The following is a 13,319-nucleotide window of genomic DNA, read 5'->3' as shown; positions in this document are numbered from 1 at the left end:
CAAGGTCCTTTGATGTTGTTCTGGGATTGATTTGCACTTTTTGCACCTAACTACGTTCATCTCTAGGAGACAGAATGCATCTCCTTCCTGAGCAGTATGATGGCTGATTGGTCCCATGGTGTTTACACTTGCGTACTATTGTTTGTACAGATAAACATGGTACCTTGGAAATTGCTCCCAAGGATGAACCAGACTTGTGGAGGTCCACAATTTTTTTTTCTGAGGTCTTGGCTGATTTCTTTTGATTTTCCCATGATATCAAGCAAAGAGGCACTGAGTTTGAAGGTAGGCCTTAATATACATCCACAGGTACACCTCCAATTCAGTACACAGAAGCTAATTGGCTAATTGTCTAAAGTCTTGACATCATTTTCTGGAATTTTACAAGCTGCTTGAAGGCACAGTTAACTTAGTGTATGTAAACTTCTGACCCACTGGAATTGTGATATAGTCAATTAAAAGTTAAACAATCTGTCTGTAAACAATTGTTGGAAAAATTACTCATGCCATGCACAAAGTAGATGTCCTAAATGACTTGCCAAAACTATAGTTTGCTAATATTACATCGTGTATGTTAACTTATGACTTCAACTTGCACATTATTATACATTGTATAATTGAGCATCATGTATGCACGAGGTCAGAATAATGCATTCTATGATTCTAACCACAGTTAGACATCATGGGATGCATGTTAGCATATGAAACTTTGTCATGTGCATTGCAAAGAATGTAGAATGTAGAATGATGATACAATGGAGTCATTTGATAGTGTTATAGTTCATAATATATGTATATCCATTGTGAAAACCCAAGAAAAGTTGGATTTGTGCCTTTGGAGATGATAGAAAAACACTAGTTTTGTTCCAGCTAAAGAGAGTTTCCGAAAGTTCAGATCCATTGAGAGTCTGTTCAGTCTTGGATGAGAAGCATGTGATGGTCATGCTTCCACAGAAAATGTCTCGTGCTCCCTTATTAGTCTATTTTCTAAGAGTAGAAAATTGGTTATATCGAAGGACAAAGGTTTAGTTCTGAGTGGGGTTTGGGAGAAGGTTTTTCCTTCATCGGAGAGGGTAAAAATCATTCTTTTGTTCTGGAAGACAGTTGACACTCAACAGAGCAGCTTTTATGGACTCTTTTCAGGCCTCTTTAGCTCATTTATGCCCGGTTTTAATAGATTTTTGTGTGTCAGCAGAGCAGAGTCTTTAATTTATGACACTGAAGAATTTCGGGAGCCTCTCTGTATACTTTCTCTTACTCTTCTTCTGTTTCCCAGCTCCTCAGATCTTACACTGAATTCTTCATGCTTTAGAGACTTATTAATGTTCCATGAAAGGATATTACAGTGCATGTAGCATGTTTTTTACGGAAACATTGTATTCACAGCGCAAGTTACACAACATAAATTGCGCATAATCTGACTAGCTTGTCATTTATTTCAAGTTCACCTGTTCATTCGCTTCACTGTGCAGATGTATTTTGTTATGTTACATTTATGTTGTGGATATAGGCTACTATAGTGATTAAAATCATGTATAAATAGGATGCGTTTGAATGAGGTATTTATTTACCCCATTTTGAAGCAGTTCATTTTGCCTGTGTTCAACTTACACAGCTCAAGCAGAGAAATCCCCAATTATTGATTTGTTAGATGAATCTATATCTAATATCTTCTTCTATATACAGATTCAATAGATGTTTCTTCTCCTTTTCATAACTTGCACTGTTAATATCTTGCAGTATCATTTTGATCTTGTCATATTTTCATCAATAGTATGTTTTAATAAAATCGTTTAATTATCAGCATGATGCGCCTTTTTCGCGTCGTCTTCGTTATCGTTGACGAAATCATAAAACCCTTCAACAACAAATGTTTTCGTCAGTGATTTCGTTGACGAGATTAACACTGGGCAAGCACCACTTTTTTTTATTTTTTTTTTATCAGTAATTGTAAAATCATATCTATTAGTGATCACAGAGCCTACTATTCTGTGTCGCATGTACATTATGTATTCCCTCCCCCAAAGAATAGTCTTATAGTGTGACATTCCGTTGTGGAATACATGCTTGTCTCCTTTCCTGGTATGTGCACTGTCACCTGGATTCACTTGTTAGTATCTGTACATTTCTTATATATAATTGGTGTAAAAAGCATTGGTTTCCATATGCCATTTAACACTGAAGAAGTTGCCTCTAGTTCCAGCTTATTTATTTACTGGTTGATTATTTTGTCTTTTAAAAATAATTTCTCTCAGTAACTAGATGTCAAGGACTTCCACTGTGACCGCACTGTTTCTGGCTTGCATCATGTTCCAAAACATTCAGCACTCACACACACACACACACACACCTTGAAGAACATCTGCTGTCAGTATTTGTCAGATCCGCACACTAATGCCTTCTGCACTTGGACACTTACATATCATTTTCATCAGTGACAGCACTGCCACACGCAAACACATCATTTCCGAAAAGATTTGTCAGCTCTACAAAACAGCACACTTACTGTGGCTGCATTCACTGGTGTCTTAAGTGACCATTAGAAAACATTATTTTTCCCATTTTGGAAATATATTGATTTTGTTTTCTTCTTTACAGAGATATTTTCCCCAAAATATGAAAATAAACCCTCATATTGTTCCAAAATTCAGTAAAAACACAAAAGTTCCAGGGCTGTCAAGCTCCAGAAAAGCACCATAAAAGTAGTCCATATGACTAGTGTGCTACATTTCTTCTGAAGCCATATATTAAGTATGAGTAAAAGACCGACATTTTAATTTTTGGAACATGTTTATATTTCTTTTTAATGTTGCTTTATGTGTAAATGCCAAATAAGCAAATGCCTGTATATACACTATATATATATATATATATATATATATATATATATATATATATATATATATATATATATATATATATATATAAAATTTCAAACCACATAAAACATTTTGAAGACAGTTTTAGACTAGAATGCAGGCTATTTGTCTTATTTTAAACTTAAAAACCAGTCTTTAACCACAAAGCAACAAAATAAAGCAAGCAAGAGTGAAAGGAAGACAAAGTAAAAAAAGAAAGAAAGACTAACAAGTGCAGAACAAGCATGAAAGAAAGAATGAAAATGTTTCATCAAAAGTTTGCTGCCAGTCGGCTGTATTCCCCATCAACCTGTTGATCCACTTTTATCTGTCTGTTTGTATATCTCTTTTTCTTTATCTTTCTCTATCTCTCTCTCTAACTTGTTCATACACCTTACCATCTTGGTTTTCCTTGTGCAATAAGAAAGCCTACCTCTCTCAGATGCACACTGTCAGCATTTGTTATATCCTCACACTAATGCATTCTGCACTTGGAGACTTACATATCATTGTCATCCATGGTAGAATTGCTACACACACACACACACACACACACACAAATGTTGGTGTGGCTATCCTTATGAGGACTCTCCATAGACATAATAATTTTTATACTGTACGAATTATAGAATCTATCCCCTATACCTACCCCTAAACCTAACCCTCACAAAAAACTTTCTGCATTATTACATTTTCAAAAAAACATTGTTTAGTATGTTTAACTATTTGAATTATGGGGACACTAGAAATGTCCTCATAAACCACATTTATAGCATAATACTCTTGTAATTTCCAGTTTGTAACCTAAAAAGATGTCCTCGTAAACCACCCAAACCCGCCCTCACATGCACACACACACACACAATGGCCAAAACTACAGAAAAAGACATAGTATAGTTTTACCACAGCTGCACACTTTATTAACTATTGGTGGGTGATCAATAGATTTATTTTTGTAAAAAAAAAAAAATTGGGTTTAATTACACATAGTGCTGGGGATGCAGCATCATGCCAAAACAATAGCATTTGTTAACCAGTGCAATCATAGAATTGCGCTTTTTGCAGTTATGATTAATTGATTAATTCCGTGAATGAAAGTGTTTGATAATTGGGGTTACTGAGAAAAAATAGGTAGGTAGGCTGATGTAAATTATACATTTAATAAATAATATAGCAGCTTTTATTAGGCTACTGATATATGCCTGGAATCTTCATTGCATCTGAGTGTACATGGTTTTAAACATATTTTTCAAAAGTACTGTTCATTTATTTAGGGTTAAAAAAAGAATTAATGAGGAAAAACACTGAGTGCATCTTTAGATTTGCTGTTAGTTTACTAACAACTTTATATATCTCTCACTTTTAAGTTCAAAGCTTAGTAAACATCCTCTTCTTCAGATGGAAACCTTGCTTAAACAGACTAAAATCAGATCCAATTTGTTCATTCACATTATTGTTGCAAGTGGCCTCTGTGAGTGTTCCATGACCATTGAAAATAACCAATCAGGGATCCACACACTTTTTCTTTTGATGTTTTTTAAACTGATGTCGCAAGGACTTTCAAATGTTACAAATTGTGTTGGTGTCATTAGGGCTCCAATTACAATTTAGTATGAAGAACAAACAAGGAAATTTCTCTGTTTTTAATAGTCCATGTCGGTCTGGACACATACATTTTTTTTATTTTTTATAATAGTTTCCCACCATTCTAAACACTCAAAAAAGTTCTGGATAGTTCACCTAAAAATTAAAATTCTGTTATTGACTCACTGTCCTGTTATTTCCACTGTTTTATTTTCTTTCTTCTGTTAAAGGGATAGTTTACCCCAAAATGAAAATCCTTTCATCATTTACTCACCGTCATGCCATCCCAGATGTGTATGACTTTCTTTCTTCTGCAGAACACAAACAAAGGTTTTTAGAAGAATATTTCAGCTCTGTAGGTCCATACAATGCAAGTGAATGGTGACCAGACCTTTGAAGCTCCAAGAATCACATAAAGGCAGCATAAAAGTAATCCATAAACTCCAATGGTTTAATATAGGTCTTCTGAAGCGATGCAATCGCTTTGGTTGAGAAACAGATCAATAATGAAATCCTTTTTTACTATAAATCTCCACATTCATTTTCCCTTTCGAAATGTGAAAGTGGAGATTTATAGTAAAAAAGGATTCAAAAATTGATCTGTTTCTCACCCAAAGTGATTGCATTGCTTCAGAAGACATATATTAAACCATTGGAGTTTATGGATTACTTTTATGCTGCCTTTATGTGATTCTTGGAGCTTCAAAGGTCTGGTCACCATTCACTTGCATTGTATGGACCTACAGAGCTGAAATATTCTTCTAAAAACCTTTGTATGTGTTCTGCAGAAGAAAGAAAGTCATACACATCTGGGATGGCATGATGGTGCGTAAATGATGAGAGAATTGTCATAGGGTGAAATCATAAAAGTAGTTTATTCAATAGCACTAGATTTAAGAGCTGCGGCAGATGGAAAGATTATCAGTGAACAATGACTTAAATTACATTTTAGTCTGTATCACATGCAAAGCTATCATACAAGATGTTTTCAGAAGATCTGGAATGTAGTGCATGAATCGTATGGATAACTTTTATGTTGCTTTTTGGAACATCTTTTATGTTTAATGGAAGCAATAAAATAATACAGGAAGTACATGAGGGTGAGCAAATGATGACAACAATTTCATTTCTGGCTGTTCTGTATATTTTTGTTACTTTTCCTTTAAATTGTTGATCCATATTTGTCTGTCTCTTTGTCTTCTTGTCATTCGCAAATTCACTTACATAGAGACATCTCTTCTGCACATTAAGAAATCCTCTCTTGCACAAACACCCACACAAACAAGCAAACACACACATGCACAGAGAAGATGAATGGGTCTAATTGGATTTGAATGGAATAATGTGTTTTTTTTTGTTGTTGTTGTTGAATTGCTGTCAGAGGCCTCACAGTGAGGTGCTGATAACCTGAGCTCTGTTTATTCATAGTGTGCAGTCAGAAATCTCAGCTGGAGAAAAGCTTGTGTCTAAATAAGATGTTTCTCACAGATGCTCCAAGCAACATTATTTATTAGCAGTGTGAGATTATTGTGTGTGTTTTCCTGCTTAAGCTACAGTATGTGTGTCAGAAGTACTCAAATTGTTGTATGCAAGATCTTAAAAACCAGATACTGTACAACATTGTGAACATTGTTATCTTGTTTACTTGTGCGTTCATTGTTTTTTCTTCTGAAACTCTTTGTAGAGCAAAAAAGAAGAACAAGCCGTTGAACCTGAAGATCCACAGCAGTGTGGCGGGCAGCTGCGAAAACCTGCCGACCCAGCGTTCACCTCTCCATTCCGATCACTCTCTCCGCTCCTTCTTCTTCCCCAATTTTGTCCCTTCGACGCCACCCGTGCACTCGGACACCCCTTCAGCAAGTGAGTAACACACTCATTCACCTCATTTTTGGCCCTCATGTCAGCCATGTCTGTATGGGCAAAATGTAGTCACCATAAATGTTGGCCTACAAGAAATCAACACTATCTTTATTTTTTTATATTATTTGAATTAGACAACCTTTGCCTAGATCAGGGGTTTTCAAACTTTTTAATGACAAGGACCCCCAAAATATGATAATTCCCTTGCAAGGGAAACCCCCTTACTAAAATATAAAAGCAGCTTTGTACAGCATCATAAAATTAAAGTATGATATTATGAAGACAACTTGTTGTTATAAATGCAAAATAATAAGATTTTACTTGTCATTGTAAACTCAGCAAAAAAAGAAAGGTCCTCTCACTTTCAACTGCTTTTATTTTCAGCAAACTTAACATGTGTAAATATTTGTATGAACATAAAAAGATTCAACAACTAAGACATAAACTGAACAAGTTTCACAGACATGTGACTAACAGAAATGGAATAATGTGTCCCTGAACAAAGGGGGGGGGTCAAAATCAAAAGTAACAGTCAGTATCTGGTGTGGCCACCAGCTGCATTAAGTACTGCAGTGCATCTCCTCCTCATGGATTGCACCAGATTTGCCAGTTCTTGCTGTGAGATGTTACCCCACTCTTCAACCAAGGCACTTTTCTAGGGGGAATGGCCCTAGCCCTCACCCTCTGATCCAACAGGTCCCAGACGTGCTCAATGGGATTGAGATCTGGGCTCTTCGCTGGCCATGGCAGAACACTGAAATTCCTGTCTTGCAGGAAATCATGCACAGAATGAGCAATATGGCTGGTGGCATTGTCATGCTGGAGGGTCATGTCAGGATGAGCCTGCAGGAAGGGTACCACATGAGGGAGGAGGATGTCTTCCCTGTAACGCACAGCGTTGAGATTGCCTGCAATGAAAACAAGCTCAGTCCGATGATGCTGTGTCACACCACCCCAGACCATGACGGAACTTCCACCTCCAAATTGATCCCGCTCCAGAGTACAGGCCTCGGTGTAATGCTCATTCCTTCGACGATTAACGTGAGTCCGACCATCACCCCTGGTGAGGCAAAACCGCGACTCGTCAGTGAAGAGCACTTTTTGCCAGTCCTGTCTGGTCCAGCGAAGGTGCGTTTGTGCCCATAGGCGAAGTTGTTGCCGGTGATGTCTGGTAAGGACCTGCCTTACAACAGGCCGACAAGCCCTCAGTCCAGCCTCTCTCAGCCTATTGCGGACAGTCTGAGCACTGATGGAGGGATTGTGCATTTCTGGTGTAACTTGGGCAGTTGTTGTTGCCATCCTGTACCTGTCCCGCAGGTGTGATATTTGGATGTACCGATCCTGTGCAGGAGTTGTTACACGTGGTCTGCCACTGCGAGGACGATCAGCTGTCCTTCCTGTCTCCCTGTAGTGCTGTCTTAGGTGTCTCACAGTACAGACATTGCAATTTATTGCCCTGGCCACATCTGCAGTCCTCATGCCTCCATGCAGCATGCCTAAGGCACGTTCACGCAGATGAGCAGGGACCCTGGGCATCTTTCCTTTGGTGTTTTTCAGAGTCAGTAGAAAGGTCTCTTTAGTGTCCTACGTTTTTATAACTGTGGCATAATTGCCCACCGTCTGTAAGCTGTTAGTGTCTTAACGACCGTTCCACAGATGCATGTTCATTAATTGTTAATGGTTCATTGAACAAGCATGGAAAACATTGTTTAAACCCTTTACAATAAAGATCTGTAAAGTTATTTGGATTTTTACAAAATTATCTTTAAAATACAGTGTCCTGAGAAAGGGACATTTCTTTTTTTGCTGAGTTTACTAAATCAGGGGTACTGAACTTTAAAAAGCCCAGTTCCCTTTAGCCTTGAGGGCTGCACTCTTTTTTGTTTTATTAAAACATTATTTTAATTACTTTTAATTACTAATAAAGCAATTATATGTATGTTAAAATGTTATTTTAATACACCATGGAAACATGCTATTAATAAGAACAAATAAAAGCCATTTCTGGGAATATACACTCACTGAGAACTTTATTAGGAACACTATGGTCCTAATAATGTGCCCAGTGTGGTCTTCTGCTGTTGTAGCCCATCTGCCTCAAGGTTCAACATGTTGTGCATTCTGAGGTGCTATTCTGCTCACTACAATTGTACAGAGTGGTTATCTGAGTTATCGTGGTCTTTCTGTCAGCTCGAACCAGTCTCGCCATTCTCTGTTGACCTCTCTCATCAACAAGGCATTTCCATTCACAGAACTGCCGCTCACTGGATGCTTTTTGTTTCTGGCACCATTCTGAGTAAACTCTAGAGACTGTTGTGCATGAAAATCCCAGGAGATCAACAGTTACAGAAATACTCTAACCAGCCCATATGGCACCAACAATCCTGCCACGGTCCAAATCACTGAGATCATATTTTTTCCTCATTCTGATGGTTGATGTGAACATTAACTGAAGCTCCTGACCCGTATCTGCTTGGTTTAATGCATTGCAGTCCTGCCACACAAATGGCTGATTAGATAATCGCATGAATAAGTAGGTGTACAGGTGTTCCTAATAAAGTGCTAAAAAAGTATTGTTCATTGTTAGTTCATACTAACTAATGTAGTTACCTAATGTTAATGAATACTGGTACAACCTTATTGTAAAGTGTTACCAAACACATTGGTCCGGTAGCGTGAAGAGTAGGCTACTTGACATTCGAAATTTGTCATGTTTTTTCATTAAAACAGAATAATTTACAGAATTTCAAAATCATTGGTGGATAATTCAGAATGCCTAATTTTGACAGTTACAAAACTAATAAATTATATTTGGTCGATTGCATTTCTCTACTTTTGAAACATACCCACAGTACATGATGTTATAATTAGAAGTAATAAAAGGTGAGAAATTATGTTTTAAAACACAGCCATGAATACAGAACTTGAGTAACCTGTGAAAGGAGCCACACTGATATTAAAACGGAATGTTTGTCACTTGAGATGCACATTCTCCACAGCTTTACCCCACATACTTGTACCTGTTTAAAGACACTGAAACAGCTTTCTAGCTTGGTCAACATCATTTAATCACAGCCAGTGTTGACAGACATCTGATGACGCACTTCAGGCAATTACAACTTTCTTTGTGGTCTCTGTTCACAATATGACTTCCCGTCTCATCACCTATTAAAGGTCGTGTCCCAAGACACCTGGCTACGTGTGAGCGCATATTGTCCAAACCCAATATCTTCTACTGCGGGGCCTCTTAGCATGGGCTATTAGAGGAATAATGGGCCGAAGGCAGCCAGTGTGGATGTGAGAAGACTGAAAATGACACATGTGGTAACACTCTGTTTTAAAATGACATTATTCCACAGATGGACCAAAAAGTTTTGACTGCTTGTTTCCAGAATTATGAATTATAGACCCCTCCACGCTTTGGCCTGTATGTGACAGTCTGGTGTGTATATTGTACATGAGTGCTTTTTTTTGTGTGGATTTTTCCCCTTTTTCACCCAATTTGGAATGCCCAATTCCCAGTGCGCTTTTAAGTTCTCGTGGTCGCGTAGTGATTCACCTCAATCCGGGTGGCGGAGGATGAATCCCAGTTGCCTCCGCATCTGAGACCATCAACCCGCACATCTTATCACATGGCTTGTTGAGCGCATTGCCACGGAGACATAGCGTGTTTGGAGGCTTCACGCCATCCACCGCAGTATCCGCGCTCAACTCACCACGTGCCCCACCGAGAACAAACCACATTATATTGACCACGAGGAGGTTACCCCATGTGACTCTACCCTCCCTAGCAACTGGGCCAATTTGGTTGCTTAGGAGACCTGGCTGGAGTCACTCAGCATGCCCTGGGATTCGAACTAGTGAACTAGCGAACTCCAGGTGTGGTAGTCAGCGTATTTTACCACGAGTTTACCATGAGTCCTTTTTCTGTAACATGTGAATATTTTGTCATCATTTACTCACCCTCATGTTGTTTCAGCCCTGTATTGATTTCTTTCCTTTGTGAAACACAAAAAGAGATGTTAGGCAGTATGTCCAAGCTGCTCTTTTTCATAGAACAAATGTGGTTGGGTATTTATACTACCAAGCTCCAAAAAGGACAAAAAAGCATATGATAATCCATATGATTGGTGCGCTATTTTTCCAAGCTGTAGTATAGCTTTGTGTGGGAAACAGAGAAAGCCGTTATTCACTGATAATCTTGCCCTCTCATTCGCAAATGTGTTCAATTAAAAAATTGTGCGTCAAGCCAAACAGCATCAGTTTTCGCTTGTTAAGCGACTTAACGCCACTGTTAATCTCATCAATGAAATCACTGATGAAAACATTCATTGACGAATGTTTTTTTGATTTCTCAAACGACAATGAATACGAGACGATAAAGACGCATCATGATGATAATTAAACGATTTTATTAAAGCATACTGTTGACAAAAATATGATGAGAAAAAATAATACTGCAAGATATTAAAAGTGCAAGATATAAACAGAAAAAACATATTAGATATGGATTCATCTAATCCAATAATCCAGTATGCTAGGGATTTTCCTGCTTGAGCTGTGTAAAATGAATGCACTGGACACCGGCAAAATGAACTGCTTTACTTTATCCACAACATACAGTATATGTAATATTACAACTTACATCTGCACAGACATGGAAGCAAATGAACAGGTGAACTTGAACTAAGCTACACATTAGTCATAATATGCATAATTTGCAATGCGTAACTTGCAATGTGAATATGCTGTTTCCGTTAAAAAAACACTTTACCTGCAATGCAATATCTTTAACTGACTAAACATGCAAAATCAATAACAGTCTCTAAAGCATAAAGAATACAGAATACAGAAGGCTAACTTCTAAAGATTAGTTAATACTTCATTATATACATTATATGCTATTTCAGGAGCTGATCACGAAAACAAATTATATTATGGTATTACTCAACAACCAGTAGGTTGATCTGCACAAAATATGTGTTGTTTTAAAGCTTAGACTCTTATCTTTACAATGCATAAAGATGATCTTATCAATTCTAAAATATTTTTTTTTAATTTGATGACAAAGTAGAACTATTACATTATTCGCAATTTTGCGATCACAACAATCATATTTAGAACCAGTAAAAAGATCAAAAAGATCACACAGCCATGTGTCATATATCTTTGGAAAGGTCTTGATTAGTTGAATGTAACAAGTAAATTTGTTTCACTTAGAGATCAAACTACACTGAGTATTAGCGTGTGAAATGCAAATGTATAATAAACAGAGAAAACAGAATTATTATCACATTTTGGTTTATAACTTCACGATAAATTAACATGATATACAAAATGGCATATCACAACTTACAGCAGATGGCTCCGAATCAAACAAGCCCACATTTGTTGTAATATGATATATATAGATCCTGAAATATTGCTCAAAGAGTGTCATCATGACAGCTATGGTGGCTATCACTTATTGCGTCTCTATGGCGACAGATTCACTGAAACATGATCCTTTACGTCATAGATGTGTCAGATCGTCCTCACTGGCTGTCTAGAGAGTTAGATTACATATTTGGAAACAAGCATTATCCTAGATGGGGTAAACCACCCAGAGAGCGCATACACAGACTGCGCACAAGAGGGCGCTCAACGCACATTTTATGAAGTGATGGCATAAATTGGACATGAGAGCTGAATTTCATTGTTGGGTGCTTAGTTGATAGTTGATATTTGTATATGTTTGTTTTAGATTTTTGCATTCATAGTTTTCAGTTATTCTGTATGTTCATTAAAACCTGCTTGGAGAGGTTGATAAAAAAGTCCCCTATCTCCACCTTTGTTCCAAATACTATATCTTTGGATTGCTTTGCACTATCAACAATTTTTTTTTTTGTGGTATAGTCATGTTGGAGAACAAGACCAAAGTTAATTTGATGACCTTCCATACCTTCTGTCTAAAAGGTATCATGTCAAACATGAATAATAACTGAAAAGTGTATTTTAGCGCTCATGTTTTGTGTGTTTTGTAAGCAGTGTTGTATCATGAGTTTCTGAGCGTGATCCAAATATATTTTCGGTAACACTTTCTATGAAGCCCATATTTGTAATGCATTGTAAAGGCATTATACATGCAATATAGTGCATTCATAATGTCTCATATTACACCTTACAATAAGTTATAACTTCTTATAAATAATTATAAAATTCTGGTTACTTGCGTAACCTCCGTTCCCTGATGGAGGGAACGGGATGTTGTGTCGATGTAGTGACACTATGGGTCACTCTTGGGAGCCCGAAACACCTCTGGTCTTTGATAAAAGGCCAATGAAAATTGGCGAGTGGTATTTGCATACCACTCCCCTGGACATACGGGTATAAAAGGAGCTGGTATGCAACCACTCATTCAGGTTTTGTGCTGAGGAGCCGAGACAAGGTCCCGGCCATTTCAGCGGGAAGTTCATCGTTGTGGCAGGAGGGACACAACGTCTCGTTCCCTCCATCAGGGAACAGAGGTTACGCAAGTAAGCAGAACGTTCCTTATCTGTCACTCACTCGACGTTGTGTCGATGTAGTGACACTAGGGGTCCCAAAACGAAACGCTGCAACTGGCTGAACTGTGTTATGTGAACTGGCGGTGTGTGACGGGCAGACCACTGTGTGCCTCGTAGCCAGCGCACCAGGCCGACACGTAACCTCCCCCAGCACTGTTATGAGTGTCGAACGGCCCTCTGGGGACAAGTCGACTGCCCAAAAGATAGAGACAGGCTAGCCCAGTCGTGGCCTCTTATCCTCTTATTTTTTCTCTCCCCAAAAAAGGAATTAACTGACTGGGGCCACCAGGTCTACATCGGGGGGTGTCCCTCCCAAGGGGAAGACACTGTGGAGACCACACCTGGGGGGCGGGTATTTGAGTGGAAATACGTCACATGGTCTTGCCGAGCTTTGTCGGAAGTATGTCATGTGGAGAAGTCCAATGGTAGGTCCTACCCTATGGGGGAGGAGTTTCTACAAGCATGGTGACTG

The 13,319-nt window shown here is 38.2% G+C and overlaps 1 protein-coding gene across 1 annotated transcript in view; it reads left to right on the top strand.

The window, feature by feature from the left end:
• LOC127430129 (kinase suppressor of Ras 2-like) overlaps window positions 1-13,319 on the top strand; it is a 166,957-nt gene that overhangs the window by 79,476 nt on the left and 74,162 nt on the right. Inside the window, exon 6 of the mRNA XM_051679645.1 lies at window positions 6,127-6,302. Within this exon, the coding sequence (XP_051535605.1) occupies window positions 6,127-6,302 (176 nt within the window). The remainder of the gene's footprint in view (window positions 1-6,126; window positions 6,303-13,319) is intronic.

This window comes from Myxocyprinus asiaticus, chromosome 3, assembly GCF_019703515.2.
Source record: "Myxocyprinus asiaticus isolate MX2 ecotype Aquarium Trade chromosome 3, UBuf_Myxa_2, whole genome shotgun sequence".
NCBI lineage: Eukaryota > Metazoa > Chordata > Actinopteri > Cypriniformes > Catostomidae > Myxocyprinus > Myxocyprinus asiaticus.
This window is presented reverse-complemented; position numbering and strand designations above follow the sequence as displayed.